At 49.0% G+C, this 15,792-nt stretch overlaps 1 protein-coding gene across 2 annotated transcripts in view; it reads left to right on the top strand.

Moving 5' to 3' along the window:
- Nucleotides 1-15,792, top strand: part of GAREM1 (GRB2 associated regulator of MAPK1 subtype 1) — a 175,395-nt gene that overhangs the window by 65,122 nt on the left and 94,481 nt on the right. For both annotated transcript variants that reach the window (XM_080685356.1, XM_080685357.1), the window contains one exon: nt 774-914. In XM_080685356.1, coding sequence (XP_080541482.1) covers nt 774-914 — 141 coding nt within the window. The remainder of the gene's footprint in view (nt 1-773; nt 915-15,792) is intronic.

Here is a 15,792-nt window from a genome sequence, read left to right as displayed (position 1 = left end):
AAACATTTTTATGGAATCTTGAGTGACATTATCAACATGGCATGGAATGCTTTTTTTATATATAGACTAGAGGCCCGATGCATGAAGATTCGTGCAACAGGCCTTCCTTCCCCTGGCTGCCGGCACCGGTTTTCCTCTGGCACCCGGGACCCAGGCCTTCGCTCTGGCCGCCGCCTTCCATCTTTGCTCCAGCCGGAGCCTTCAGTCTTCTCCGCTCCGGCCGGAGTGCCACTCCTGTAGCTCCCTCCGCCCCCCACCCTCCCCATCATAGCAGGAGTCCCGCCCAGCCGCTTCGCACCTGTGTATGCAAATTAACCTGCCATCTTTATTGGGTTGATTTGCATACTCACTCCTGATTGGCTGGTGGGCGTTGCAGAGGTACGGTCAATTTGCATATTTCTCTTTTATTAGTGTAGCTATTTTATTGATTTCAGAGAGGAAGGGAGAGGGATTGATAGAAACATCAACGATGAAAGAGAATCATTGATCAGCTGCCTCCTGCACGCCCCACTCTGGGGATCCAGCGCGCAACCCAGGCAGGTGCTCTGACCGGGAATTGAAGCATAGCCTCCTGGTTCATAGGTCATGCTCAACCACTGAGCCACTTGGAATGTTTTTTTTTTTATTGCTAATTCTTAAGTGAACGTTTTCTCCTTTCGGGATGATCTGTCAACGTGTGCCCTCGTGAAGTTCTAATGAATGACATTTTATTGCAGAGGACGGAGTAAGCACCTGCTAATTCCAAGTTTCATGTGTGAAATTCCGTTTCCTAGGAGAATGCATCGAAGGGCTGCGGGAGAACGACTACCTGCTGATCCACTCATGTCGCCAGTGGACCACCATCACCGCCCACAGCCTGGAGGAGGGGCACTACGTCATTGGGCCGAAGATAGAGATCCCGGTGCACTACGCAGGTAAGACCGCGCGGGGCAGGAAGGGGCAGCAGGAGCCTGGAATATGCTCATGCTAACTTTTTCTCCACGGCGAGAAGACAGGAATTGTCCATAAACTGAGGGTAAATGACATAGGGGAAGAAGAAGCAAGCACTTTCTTATGGCTAATTGATGGGTCATTGAACACATGGATGTGCTGGTACTGTTTGGAGTTTAGATACATCTAGTGGCCTGAATATACTTACATAAATGCAGTTTTTAAAAAAGAATTTTGTTACCCTATGTGTCCTCTGGTACATACAGTTAATTATATAAAGGATCTTGACTTTCTTTTTTTGTTGTTTTTTGGCTGTTCTTTTTTTTTAAAGGTCTGCAGCAGGACCCTTTAGTCAGTTAGCTATAAATCGTGTAGCCTTAGGCTGCTGTGACGTTGTTGAGTGACGTTGTTGAGTGAGTACCCAGGGAGTGTTCTCTTTGGAAAAGGCCCTGCTGTATTTCTTCCCAAGGCCTAGAAGAGCAGCGAGTGGTGTGTGTTCAATAAGTATTTATTGAATTAATTAATTAATTAGTTAGTTAGTTAGTTAGTTAATTAATGTGGTGGTCCCCTTTTGTATCCCTAGAAGTATTTAACTTCCAGGATGGCCTAGGAATCATTCAGCTTCTCAAAAGTCCTTCTTATTCCAAACAAAACAAAACAAAAAATGTGAAAAAGCATTTCTATGGCCTGGAACTTTGTCCCCTGGATTCTATTTCTTAGCCATAGGAGTCGCCTTTTGAGAAAGGGAGGCAGGCACAGGTGTGGGGGGCACTGCTACTGTGAGGTTGGGACCAGGCCAGAGGGCCTGAGGGTGAGCCTGACGCTCAGGCTGCCAGTCCCTCTGCGAGTGGGTCCCCAGCTGGTGAGATTCACGCGGATTCTAGTCTAGCAGGCCCCAGTGTATGGGTCCTGTCTTTGTGGAAAACTAAAAAGGAAGATGTCAAATTATGCTTCATCAACATACAGTTTTACCTAATCCGTCGTGTGTTTTTTGTTCTTAGTAGACAGGATTTTAGTTTTTCTCCCAAAGGCGAGTTTCATTCGATCGTTTCCACAAATCTGTTCAGAGGCTCTGGGCTGCCAGCCGCCTGGACTTGTTGCCAGGCCCCCGGGGCTGGTTCTGGTCTGCTTCCCGCTTACCTACTCTGCTCTGAGGCTGCCCCCTCCCACTCTAGCTGGATCCAGCACCTCACTGCTTCCTGGACGTACAGGATACTTTTCCATTCACACCATCCCCTGGCCGAAATCGCTTTACCAGAGCCTGCCATTGTGCCCAGGGGGTGCGAGTGACACCTACTGTCCCATGGCCTCCTGCTGTGCTCACTGTGTATCCCCTTCATTGGCGCACGTCTCAGTCTCATCCAGTTACTGTTTCCTATTATCATCACTCACCAGTTGGACTGTACCTTCCTAATGAGACCAATTCCAAAAAGCCCAGGTGAATCCTTTGGCTCTGTACACAAAAGATGTGATTATTTACGGCTCCAGGCGCTCGATCCAGCCATATCAAACTAGGCCACACATTGGAATCGTCAGGAAAGCTTCAAATGACTGATGCCCAGGTCCCAGCTCCAGCGGTTCTGGTTTCATTGGTCTTGAGTGTAGGCTGGGCATCGGGATTTTAAAAGCTCCTTCTGTGGTTAAATTATGCAGCCGTGGTCGGGGCTGCTTTTTCTGGAGTGGACATTCACTCTGTCAGATGATAAGATTGCCCCGAACACCTGCAAGTATTTGCAAATGTTTAAAAAATTAACGTTCGTTCAGCTTCCACTGGGAAGAAAGAGATGGCATGTGTAGCTGCTTACTCCTCAGCTGTGAGGAGGACCATGGGACTGAGCAGGCAGTGTGCTGCAAGTGATACATTTTTTTAAGTAAAATTGAAATGTCGAGGCTAAAAGGAAACATGAACATAAGTTCCATCACTTTACCTGAAAGGATAGAAAACATTTTTCATCAGGAAGAAAAACTTGAAACAAGACTGTCTTAGTTCAGGCTCCGATAACAAAATACCATAGACCGGAGGGACCATAAACAACAGGAATGTTTTTCTCTCGGTTCTGGAGTCTGGGAAGTCCAAGATCAAGGCACCGGCACATCTGGAAAGCCCAGTTCCTGGCCTGCAGAAGGTTGTTTTCTCACTGTGTCCTCACATGGTGGAGAGAGACTAATCCTTTCTCTTCTGTCTCTCCTCGAAGGGCACTAATCCCATTCGTGATGGTTCCATCCTCAGGACCTACTAACACTCCAAAGGCTCCATCTCCAAATGCCATCACATTGGGGATGTAGGCATCAACATCTCATTTTAGGAGGACACTAACATGCATGCCATAGCAAGAACCATGGTTTATGAGACATTTGATAAGATCATTTCAAAAGACATACTCAGGTGTATTTTTTCAAAGAATTTGTGAATTACCAAGTCAGCCCTTGGAAGAAAGAGAGCATAAAGTAAATTATGGAGACCAGAAATATCACTTACTAGAGGCCCAGTGCATGAATTCGTGCACAGGTGGGGTCCCAAGCGGGGGGTGGGGGGGGGTGGCCAGGACACGATCGGCCCTCTTGGCGGGCGGTGGGATATTCTTGCCAGTCCAGGATCTGGATCTGTCCCGCTGATGTTTGCTCCAGTTGTCGGGAGCCACTTGGCTGCCGCTTTTATATCATTTCTTCCTTGCAGAGCATCTAGGGAGGGGAAGTGACGGTGGTGCCCAAGGCCGACTTCCAGGAGGCCAGAGGCACTGGTCCATTGGTGCCTGGCCCGTTCTCCAGAGATTGTACCTGCAGGACTACTGAGGGAGTGAGTGGCTGCCACCGGCTGGTGAGCTGCCAGGACGGGTCGGTCAGCTGAGCAGCACTCTTGGTGTAGGAGCACACTGACCACCAGGGGGCAGCTCCTACGTTGAGCATCTGCCCCCCTGGTGGTCAGTGCACATCATAGCGACCAGTCGTTCGGTTGTTCGGTTGCTTAGGCTTATATATATACACACTAGAAGCCCGGTGCACGAAATTTGTGCACGGGGGCGGGGGGAGTCCCTCAGCCCGGCCTGCACCCTCTCCAATCCAGGACACCTTGGGGGATGTCCAACTGCCTCTCATAATCCGGGACCGCTGGCTCCTAACCACTCACCTGCCTAGCTGCCTGATCGTCCCTAACCCCTCTGCCTGCCTGCCTCCCTGCCTGATCACCCCTAACTGCTCCCCTACTGGCCTGATCACCCCTAACTGCTCCCATGCTGGCCTGATTGCCCCTAACCACCTCTGCCTTGCCCCGAACCCAGGAGCCAGGATTCCCTCCTCCAGCCGGTTGCATGCACCCGGGACCCCGGCTTCTCTCCCTCTGGCCGGTTGCAGGCACCCAGGATCCAGGCCAGCTTCGCCCAGGCTGGCCACAGCCACAGGGGACCATGGGCGGGAGGCTTCACCTGGGCCTTAGCTGAAGGTGCCCGGGACCACTGGGCGTGTGGCTTGTCCCTCTCCCAGGCTACAGCCTGGCTGGTCGCCATTCCTCTCTCACAAGCTCATTTGTGCCTGGCTGGTCGCCATTCCTCTCTCGCAAACTCATTTGTGCCTGGCTGGTCGCCATTCCTCTCTCACAAGCTCATTTGTGCCTGGCTGGTCCCCATTCCTCTCTCCCCAGTGTTGAGTGTCTGAGCAGTTCTGGCATGAGGGCCCCAGGGCATGAGGGTGTGATGATCATTTACATATTAGCTCTTTATTATATAGAATATATATATATGTCTCTCTGGTTAATTTAGTGCTGTAATTATAATTAGAAGAAACCCTTATTCAAACATATTTTGCTAATTTGCCAGCATTTCATCTAGGTTGTGCTTCATCCCTCTTCCTTTGAGGAAAACTAATAAATAATTAAAATCTAAGTTTAACAAAGCCATAAACCCCACCAGCTTTGTCATCAACCTTGTTGGGTTTCTGGTTCTGCCAGTTACTCCCTGTATTCCTTTGGGCAAGTTACTAAAACTTCTGCAAACCTTGGTTTCCTCATCTGTAACGTGGGGGTGACTCCAGGGCCTTTCTCCTAGGGTAGTTGTGAAGACTAAAAGGGGTCACACAAGTAAAACACCTTTCAGAGCAGTCATCACTGGGTAAGGGCTCCAGACGTGCGCCTGGTGGTGATTATGAAGACGACAGCAGCAGAATGTTTCCAAAGAGGCACCTCTCTCTTTTGCACAATTACAAGTTAATTAACTAATTACAAGTTAATTACTTTTCTGCTCATTAAAGCAAGCGGGACACTGAAACCCCTCCACGTTGTTTTGGCTGCTGTTGTTTTTGTTAAACACTTCATTTTTGAGGTTGCAATAGTATAGTGTATTCCCTTATACCTTTTACCTAGTTTTACACATTTTCACCCTCATTGTTTCCTGTTGTCTTATTCTTTTCCTCCTGTCCTCGCCCTCTTTCTCTTTCCACGCACACATTTATTCTTTCTGACTCATTTGAGAGTAGGCAGCCTACACCCCCTCATACTTCACTGTGTGTTTCCTAAGAACAAGGATATTCTCGTACGTAACCACAGTGCTGTTCGCCAATGCAGGACACTTAATGCTTTCATCTACAGTCCCTGCGCCCGCTTTCTCAGATGCCCCCAAAATGACCTTGATTGCATTCCTCCCTCCAGGTCAGCATCCAGTCTGGGGCCACTTGCTGTACCTCCCTGTCAGGTCCCTTCAGGCCCCTTTAACGGAACAGCCTTCCTGTGTTGCATGACGTGTTGGAGGAACACAGGCAAAGGCCAGGCGTGTCATAGAACGGCCCCTCGTGTGGATTTCCGAGGCTCCTCGTGGTAGACCCGGGTTGCGTGTTTTGGTTGGATTCCTGTGTGCGTGCGGTCTCCTCGGACCGTCACATCGGGAGGTGTGGCTGTCCCTTTGCCCTTCCTGGTGACATGGGTTGGATCACTTGGCTAAGATGTTGTCTGATTTCTCTGCTGTCTTCATACCGTTCACGTTGTGATTGCTGGAGCATTTGAAGGAAACACGTGGCGATTCTGTAAGTGTGCCTCCTGTTCCTTCTCTAGCTCCTCCTCCTCACGCCTGGGGCAGCCGTTCCTGTCTCCCGTCTGATCCCGTTTTCACCGTGAAGGTGGGAAAATGGTGTGCTTCTCCCTTAACGCCATCATTCCTTCTTACATGTGTTAGGTGTCATTCTACTGTTAGGAAGAGCTTTTTCTTCTGTTCCATTTATATGTTCACTTATCATTATCAGCATGGCATTAGGGTTTCTCCGTTCACTGGGGTAGCATATATTCCTGCTTTGATTTCTTTTGATGCTCGAATTGTCCCACATTTAGCCACGCGGGTGCAAGCTGGCTCATGGGTCTCTGTGACACACCCCCTTCATTTGGTTCAAGCGTGTCCTATGTTCTGAAAACAGGTACAACCATTTTTTCCCATCAGTCCACTGTCCAGTCAGGGCCACCGCACGGTCCTGTTGCAGGCAGCACCTCCTGGGGGGTCTCTGTAGGTGGGGTCCCTTGGAATCGGGCAGAGCCCAGTGGGGCAGCCGTACGCAGCTCTGCTCACACACATTCTGCCAAGTAGTTAACTCAGCATTTTTATAAAATCGCAATTCAGAGTGCTTTTCCCAAATTCGTTATCAGACATTTCCATGTGAAAAGACTGTCGTAAAACTTGGAGAAAAGATCAATGTGACTTGAAGTTTTTAACAGAATTGCACTCTGATATGGTGGTAATAAGATCGCCTTATTATTAGATGTGCTTTGGCGGGGGGAAATAAGACTTTCCTCGTTCTGGCAAAGTAAGTTTTTCGTTTTGGATAAAAGGCGTTTTCTTGGAGAACAAACAATTGATTCTGAGAGAGAGAATGTGTTCAGTCAGCATCGCGGGTTTTGCTAACAGTGGAGAAACCACTCAAGAGGAGTGGGCAGAGTGTGGAGAAAAGCGATCGCTGCTTTCACCCAGGATTTATCCAAAAGGCATCGCAGGTTAGTTTTAGGTGAACTTCTAACTTCTCCATGCTCCCCAAAGGGCGGTGTTTCCTGAGAAATGTACAGCACAGAAATCGGAATTTTTCTGCATTCTGCGTACTCAGACCAGCTAAATACTGCTTGGCAGTTTACCAGACACTGAACCCACCCGGCACCCCTCCCTTCCTCCCACTGATCCTGACTTATTAAACAACAAGAAAATCTGTTTTAAAAAATGTTAAACCCAGTGCCACTGAATTACAGCAAGAGTTTGTAAAGGCGAATGACTTCCATTTTGCCGTTCCTCTGTCTCGTCATCAGATTCCTCTTGTCTCTGCCGCTCAGAGTGGCCAGTCCAGCTACCCACGTTGGTTACCACTGGAGCTCACGGCTCAGGGTCCCTCTTCCCTGCTGCCCCCTTCTGGGGCCTTAAAGGCAACGTAGTCCTCACAATTGGCCTTTTTCCCCTTGAAACTAACATAATCAGGTCCCTGAAAACCGGAGATGCCGTTGCTTCTGGGCTTTTATTTGCCCTCCGAAGCTCCACGTTTCCGATCTATAAAATGGAAAATGTCTCGAAGCGTCTCGGAGGCCTGAGCGGTGTGACTGACTCCACAGCGTGCCTGGCACGCGACGAGCGCGCAGTAAACGTCACCTCCTCGTGGTGCCCCCTCCTGGGAGGCGCCGTGGGTCCGCGGCCCGTCGGTGGGAGAAGCAGTGGGACTGGGGCCGAGGGTAGGAAAATGTGCATCGGGGATGGAGGGCGTGCTGTCATGAAGATGAACAGGTGGCTACCTGCACGGACGCATCCGAGATAAACCCCGGCCCCGTTTGGCTTCTGTTTTTAAGTTCTCATCTTCCTGCAAAGCCGGTGAAGCTATAACAGGCTCAGATGGTCTCAGTCCCTGCGACATGATGTACAGAAATAAATGGCGGTGGAGCTCGGGGGTGGGAGGGAGTGCCTACGGGTCTGCGAGGCCTGACTCAGCACGCACCTGGGTTTCTGTCTGCAGAGCCTGTTGAAAACACACACACACAGAGACACACACAAACACACATACACAAACACACATACACACACATACACATATACACAAATAAACACATATACACACCTACACACACACAAACAACACCAGACACACACACACACACATACATACACACACACAGAGACACACACACACACACACAAACACACATACACATATACACAAATAAACACATACACACACACACAGAGAGACACACACACAGAGACACACACACACAAACACACACACACAAACACACATACACATATACACAAACACACATACACATATACACAAATAAACACATACACACACACATACATACACACACACAAACACACACACACATACTCCTATATACACATACACACATATACACAAACACACACACAAACAACACCAGATACACACACATACATACACACAAACAACACCAGACACACACACATACATACACACAAACACACATACATACACACACACACACACTCATATATATACATACACACACAAACACACATATACACAAAAACACACATACACACATACATACACACACACACACACACACACACACACTCCCACCAGACATGGAGATGTGCTCTGTCTCTCGGGCAAAATCACCCTAAAGCGGCATCTCACACAACCTTGAGTTGTGATTACCGGACAAAAGGAGACGGAAACAGGCTAATTTCCCCCCCCCCCCCCCCCCCCGGCTGTGGAGTGTAATCAGCATGAATCAGCTGCCTGCGAAGTAACTCCGAGTGTTGAACCACACTGTGCGCCGTCCCTGTTAGTGGGACAACGCGTACGTGGTAAATGGACATCGACCAAACCTTCTCTGGGAAAGTTCTCAAGCACCCGTACGGTTGCCAAGGAGCATCATCCCAGCCGGTGTTGCCAGCAATGAATATTAGATACCTAAGGACCCGTTTTCCTAATGGAATCTCCCCGTCCCCGTTAGCAGTAACGGTGATGTATTTGCTGCTTCCTGTGTTCAAGGCGCTTTGGTTTCTGCAGTTAACTTTCACAGCGATCCCACGAGGCGGGTCCTGCTAATACCTGCATTTTGCACAAGTACAGTCTGAGGTTTAGAGATGGTACGCATGTCGGAATATTACACAGCGAATCAGTGTGATTGGAACCCATGACCTGGTGTGCCCCCAGGCCTGCTTCCCCCACCCCTGGTCCCCGGAAGGTGCTGGGAGTCACTTCCCACCTCAAGGCATCGAACCACCCAGGACACGAGAGAGCTGCTAGAATGAGCCAGTCCACCAGAGCGTGCACGGGCTCCCTTCCCCATACAGCCCTCGGGGGTCGTTAAGTACAGACATCTTATCACGGCCTTTCCCACAGTGACACGGCCTCCGCCTCCAGGTGACATTCCCATCTGGGTAAATTACCGGGAAGAAGGGAAGAACGCAAAGTCCCGCAGAGCCTTCAGGACAGCGAGCGTGAAGGAGGGGGTGCGCCCAGGAGGCCATCCCCAGGTGATGGGCCTTTCCGGTGTGACTGAGGAAAGTGTGGTCCTCAAAAGGCACAGGGAATAAAAGGGAGGAAATTAGATTATAACGGGGTTAAATGTGTGGGAAGTGGGACCGCATGCAGGATCAGCTCATGTTGTCAAGATCTGTGTAAGGGAAGCCACGAGACAGACATGAGAGCTTCTCAGGTTCATCTTTTCAGAATAACGGAGTCCGGAGAATCTTTCTAGTTTAGGAAGAATGACTCAGAAGAGAAAAGAGGGGGAACTGATTGATGTAATAGCTTGGTGTCTGGGAAATTGTCTTTGCCTTTTTTTTCCCAAGAGAGACATTTCTGACTCTCTCCTACTCTACTTCTTGACTCAATGAGATTCTTTTTTTAGCTGATTTAATATGGTGTTTGTGATCAAAGCTTAGGTGGGTATATCTTTCACATTTGGGTATTCGGCCTGGTATTTAAACTCAAAACAAGGGTAAAGACATTAACCTTTGATAGAAGAATGACTTAAGGGTTGTTACCAACCTTTCTGGTCTCACTTCTAAATGCTTGAGAATAATCACCCAAGGAGATTTGAATTTGATTGATATTCATGATGAGATGATATCAGGGAATTATTTTGATTTTGTTCATGTGACACTAGTATGATAGTTACGAAGGAAAATACTTGTATTTTTTAGGGGCACATACTGAATTATTTAGGGGAGAATTGTGATTAAAATTCATAAAATACTTAGCAAAAACCCCATAAAAATAGATGAGTTAATTGACAAGCTGGTAAAGTTGTTAAATCTAGGTGAAGGGTATATGGGTGTTCACATTCCCCTAATTTCCTATATGTTAGAACATTTTTGTAATAAAAAGGGAAAAGTTGACCCTGACCTAGCAACCAGAGACACAGTTCATCGTATTGTAGAACTATAAATGGTGTTCTTACCGAACCACTCTGCCCAGTAATTTCTGGGAGAATGAAAGAGGGTTCTCCTTTCACTGGGTTGATTGGTTCTGGTGTGAAGTGTGTGTGGGAACCGTCAGTGAAAGGTGAACTGAGAAAGACATGATTCTGTTTCCATGGCCTAGAGGGACCGTCCAGCCGGTGGCTTCCTAGGGGGACTTGAGTACTCACAGCGTTCTCTCTCTCTCTCTCTCTCTCTCTCTCTCTCTCTCTCTCTCTCTCTCTCTTCTGTGTGTGGGTGGGGGAAATAAATTTTCTTTCATTAATTTCCAGGGGCTCACCCTTGTTGTTTGTAGTGATTTCAATATAAAGGGGTAAAGAGGGGGGTGTGTGTGTGGTTGTGTGCGTGTGTGTAGATTTGGGGAGGAAGACGTTAGTGTCTTTTTAAAATAAGGGCTTTGTGGGAGATATGGAAAGGGGGGACATGAGCTAATGCAGGGGAAAGTTATTGGGTGCCCTGTATTGTGGCTTTGCTCCATCTATCACATCAGTAAAGTCACTTGAATAAAAACTCTTGAGACTCCCTCGATGGCTCTTTGCACATTTTACGCTGCGGACTCTCAGAACGCTTGCAGGTCACCTCCCACCAGGGAACCTAGGACCAGGAAAATAAAGCGAAACAGAAACTCTGGCCCGAAACAGGGGTGGTGCGTGGGGTTCAGAACTCCTTCCCGCGTGTAGGTGGGAACTGATGGAAAGTTCCAGCGTAATGTAGCCTGTGAGAGAATGCGACGGCCATCAGGTGGAAAGCTTGGACAGGCTTCCCGCCGCCACTCCGCTGACCGAGTGTTTACGGCGTGGGTGGGGCTCGCTGACTCCGTCATTCCATTTCCATTTTGGATGTGTGCCTCCAAGAGGTGGTGACCTTTTAAAAGGTTCCCTTTCAGCCCTGGCTGGTTTGGCTCAGTGGATAGAGCGTCGGCCTGCAGACTGAAGGGTCCCAGGTTCGATTCCGGCCAAGGGCACAGGCCCGGGTTGTGGGCTCGATCCCCAGTGTGGGGCGTGCAGGAGGCAGCCGATCAATGATTCTCTCTCATCATTGAGTTTCTATCTCTCTATCCCTCTCCCTTCCTCTCTGAGATCAATAAAGAAATATATAAAAGCCGAAACCGGTTTGGCTCAGTGGATAGAGCGTCAGCCTGCGGACTGAAGGGTCCCGGGTTCGATTCCAGTCAAGGGCATGTACCTTGGTTGCGGGCACATCCCCAGTGGGGGGTGTGCAGGAGGCAGCTGATCGATGTTTCTCTCTCATCGATGTTTCTAGCTTTCTATCCCTCTCCCTTACTCTCTGTAAAACATCAATAAAATATGTATTTTAAAAAAAAAAAAAAGAAATATATAAAAGTAAATAAATAAAAGGATCCCTTTCAGCTTTCAGGAATCGCTCTGGGTTTTGGGGTTTATTTTTCCCTTTGCGGAAAGCAGGCGGAGGAATGCCTTCCAAAGCGGGTTGCTGTGCTGGTAAGACCTCCTGCAGTCGCTCCCCTCGGTTTCTAATACCTGGAACCCCTGACCTTATGTCTCAGTCGCCGGTGACCCCGAGCGCTGGCCTCCTGTGACACCCCTCGCCCATCGGAGAAGGACAGCGAACCCCATGCACCAGGCAGGCGCTTCTGACCTTTAGGCCCGAGGAGAGGGGTCCAGACACTCCCACGTGCGTCTGCGGGAAGGTGGCCATCGCCAGGCCTCCAACTTGTTAGAACTGGTGGATGGACATCCTGGGGCTTGACCCTAAGAGGGAGTCCAGCCAACGAGTGAGCGTGAGACCAGCAAAATACACACAGAGCTTTGCTTTCTGGACGTTCAACACCCCTGTAGGTCAGTGCAGTGTGGTGGCACAGGCATGTGAAGTGGCCATGTCTCCCTTCGTGGCCTTCTGTCTCCTGAGTCTGATGCTCAGGTGTGCTCCCTTCCAGCCCTGCACACCGGCTCCCCTGTGGGCTGGCTCCCAGGCGGGAAGCTGGCTGGTCACTGGGCGGGGGGGGAGGGGGGGGTCAGGCCTCCGTCCACCTCGGGCCCCTGCGGTACCTGTGCCGAGTGCTCCAGCAGAGGCACCAGCCAGCAAATGGACGGCGGGCCTGCCTGGGGGTGGGGGGTGATGGTTGGGGGGTGAGGGCCTCCACGTGAACCCGGGGAGAGGGCGGTCCAGACAGAGTAGCAGCCTGGACAGAGGTTGGGGGTGGCAGTGGGGAAGACAGCTCAAATGGCTTGTCAGCTCGCAGGGAAGGAGTGTTAGGAAGCAAGGCTACAAACCTCGCTGGGAGCAAGCAGGAAAGAGTCTGAGTTCTAGGAGGACTAATGGCAACTGTAATCTCTGCGCCTTGGGGTGGGGGTGGGGGGAATCCCTCACATCATCTTCATTTTGGAAAGATTCCCGGAGGCCCCCACACCGCCTGACACCCCTCCCCCCCACCTTCCCACTGGTGTGTAATGGAGGTGAGAAGGTAGGAACCGGATGGAAAGTTGCTGAAACAGCCCTGATGAAAGATAGCGAGCGCTGAGCGCGCGGAGGGAATGCTGATGCAGTAAGAGCTGACATCTAGATGCGAGAAACAAGGAAGCAGGAGGCAGGTCACCTGAGATTTGTTTTGTGGCGGCCTGTGACCCTTGGTCTCCTTTAACTTGGAAACGGCCCCTTTCTAGTGAGGGAGCCAAGGCCGGGGTGGTCGCCGAGGTCCCATGGTCCATGGGCGGTGACACCGAGATTCGCACCCAGAGCGCTCACCCGGGACCTGCCCCGCGGCCAGAGCACGGTCCCAGGAGCCTCTAGGTTTGGGGTGTCCCGTCTGCAGGGAGTTCACCCCCGTGACACTATCATGCGTTTTGGATGTAAGCCTTGGGCCGCAGGTGGGCCTGCCCTGTGGCTAGCACGTGGCCTACGTCAGGTGGATGTGAAAAAGAACACCCTGCTGTTCGTGGGGGCTGCCCCAGAGGCTCTCGGGTGGGCTGGTGAATCACAAGCAGGTACATCTCGGCCCTGAGAAGGCATGGCCACGAGGCTGTCATTGTTCTCTCTGTTTTCCATCTTCCCCACCTGCGGCCTTCTGGTCAACCACAGGCTCTTAGCCTCTGCCCCGCTAGCAGGAGAAGCTCACACATTCCATTGGGGGCGTACAGGCCGGCCTTCTAGGTGTTCCCCAGGTGAGAGCAGGTAGGGGAAAGAGCAGTCCTTCTACCTGAACAAAAACCCCACGTCTGGATTACCAGCATAGTCACCTGTCTACGTGTAAAGAATAAAGACATTTCGGCTGAACCACACGTCCTGGTGTGTGTAACTTCACTTCTCCTCCTGCATACACACTTACCACATCGTTGAATAGAGAGTGAGTGACCTTCTTTTCTTCTTCTCTTTTTTTATAATGCTTTTTATTTCGTTATTTTTTTGAATCCTCACCTGAGGACATGCTTTGAGTGAGGAAGGGAGAGAGAGAGAGAGAGAGAGAGAGAGAGATACATTGATGTGAGAGAGAAACGTGGATCGGTTGCCTTCCATACCTACCCCAGCTGGGGATAGAACCCACAACCCAAGTATGTGCCCTGACCCACAATTGAACCGGCAACCTTTCTGTCCTGACGCTCAACCAGCTAGGCAGCAAGGGAGTAGCCTTTTTTGTGAGGTTGAAGGAAAATCAGACGATGCATTTTACCTGTTGCAGGAACCATTAAGAAATTATCTTGCCTAATGGTTGAACAGTGGAATACATGAACAGTATTAAATTGCATGTCATTTACCATTTAGAGTTGTTCTCAAAGGCACATATTATACAGAAGTTTTTGTTTTTAGAATCATTGTGTCATTTTTTTTTGCCTTTCATCCTTTACTTTTTTATCTTCCTTCATCATCTTGACATTACATATATTTACATATATATGTATATATTACAGTTAATGCAAAGTTCGTTTCTGTTGGAGCTATATTGTTTTGCTTGAATCCTAGGAAGGGTCTAGCATAAGGTGAGTAATTGATGATTATCAGTTTGGATTAAATAAGCTAGTGGTAGAATATTATCATATTACATGGGCACATGCCATCAAGGAGAATATTGCTTGCCAGGGAGGTGAGAGCTAAATCATTGCTCCAAGAACACATAAACCTACAAATTCCAGGAAGCTGTCTACTTAGGGTACAGATACAGAATAAGAAGGGGGTGGTATGTGATGACAGAACAATGTGCAAAACAGGCTGACGGCCAACAAAGGAATGTATGAACCACGTGACCTCACGAGGTGACAGAGTGTCACCTTTCCGGCATCTACTTGAATGTTCCTCATGTCTTTGAAGACCATGCGTGAAACATCTGATAGCAAATTCATGGCGTGAACACCGGGTTCACGTTCTTCCGCGGAAGCCTGAGCATTTGACATATGAGAGCTCAACCCCGTCTTACCACTGCTGCTATGAAGCTGCTGGAACCACATGCCAGGTTCTAAGCTTTGGCCAAAGCTCACAGCCAGTGTATTGGCAACATGAAATGAGTAAGTACAACATCCACCAATAATGAGTGGCTGCATAGTTTATTCAGGGTGAGTACCAATCTGTTCATTTGCCAGAAAGTCTTATCTGTGGCTTTATAAGGTCTTGAAGACTGATTTACAAAAATAATGTAGGCGTCTTCTCATAAATGACAGTGAATCTGGTTCCCTGTATAGCGGGTGATGGAAAATTACCAGGTTGAAAACAGTGAGCACAACACATAGTGACCTACCTCAGTGATGTTCTTACGGAAATATGTGCGCGTGGGCAGCCAGGACATGCTGGGAGACAGCTGGTCCATTTTGGCTTCTTCTTCCAGAAGCCTTATTTTCAGGTGGCTTTGCTGGTAAAAAAAAATAAATAAATAATGTCCTCAAGACCAGAAAATTTTACTTCTTCTCACTGTTTCTTGTCAGAGTCTTGGGAAAATGTGAAGGAAGAGAAAATGTAGATTTTTTTTTTAATTTTTCTAAAACTTGACCAAACCAGAAAAGGCAAGTCTTCTTTATCTTCCACACTGTTTTCTACTTGTTTCCATGAGTGAGTTCATGGAATTCCCTGATTCATTCTGTTCCCTGGAGAGCTCAGCCTAGGAGACGTAGGAAGTGATGCGCCCAGCAGGACGCGCCCCTTACCCGTCATCCCCTTTGATCGTCCCCCTGAAGAACCTGTTGGCTGCCAGTGGCCTGCTTTGCACTTGGAGGTCCACGTAGTCTTGTCTACTGTCTCCCAGGGTCCCCTTGACTCCACCTGTGTCTGTCCAATGGTGGTGGAAAGACATCTCCTCCCCTCCACACAGAACTTAGTTTTTACCTGAGTACATAATATTTCCTTCTATTAAAACATGTCTATTAAGACAGGAAGAGGTGAGTTTTGACCTTTTAAGTAAGAGGTGGGCTTATCTTCCAGGTTGACAGAACACTTTTCTGTGTCTCCTCCAGCTAGGCTCCTTGACTATCAAGTTCTTCCT

Source organism: Plecotus auritus (genome assembly GCF_963455305.1).
Source record: "Plecotus auritus genome assembly, chromosome: 8".
Classification (NCBI taxonomy): Eukaryota; Metazoa; Chordata; class Mammalia; order Chiroptera; family Vespertilionidae; genus Plecotus; species Plecotus auritus.
The sequence above is the reverse complement of the archived record's forward strand: the minus strand, read 5'-3'. Positions and strand labels throughout refer to the sequence as shown.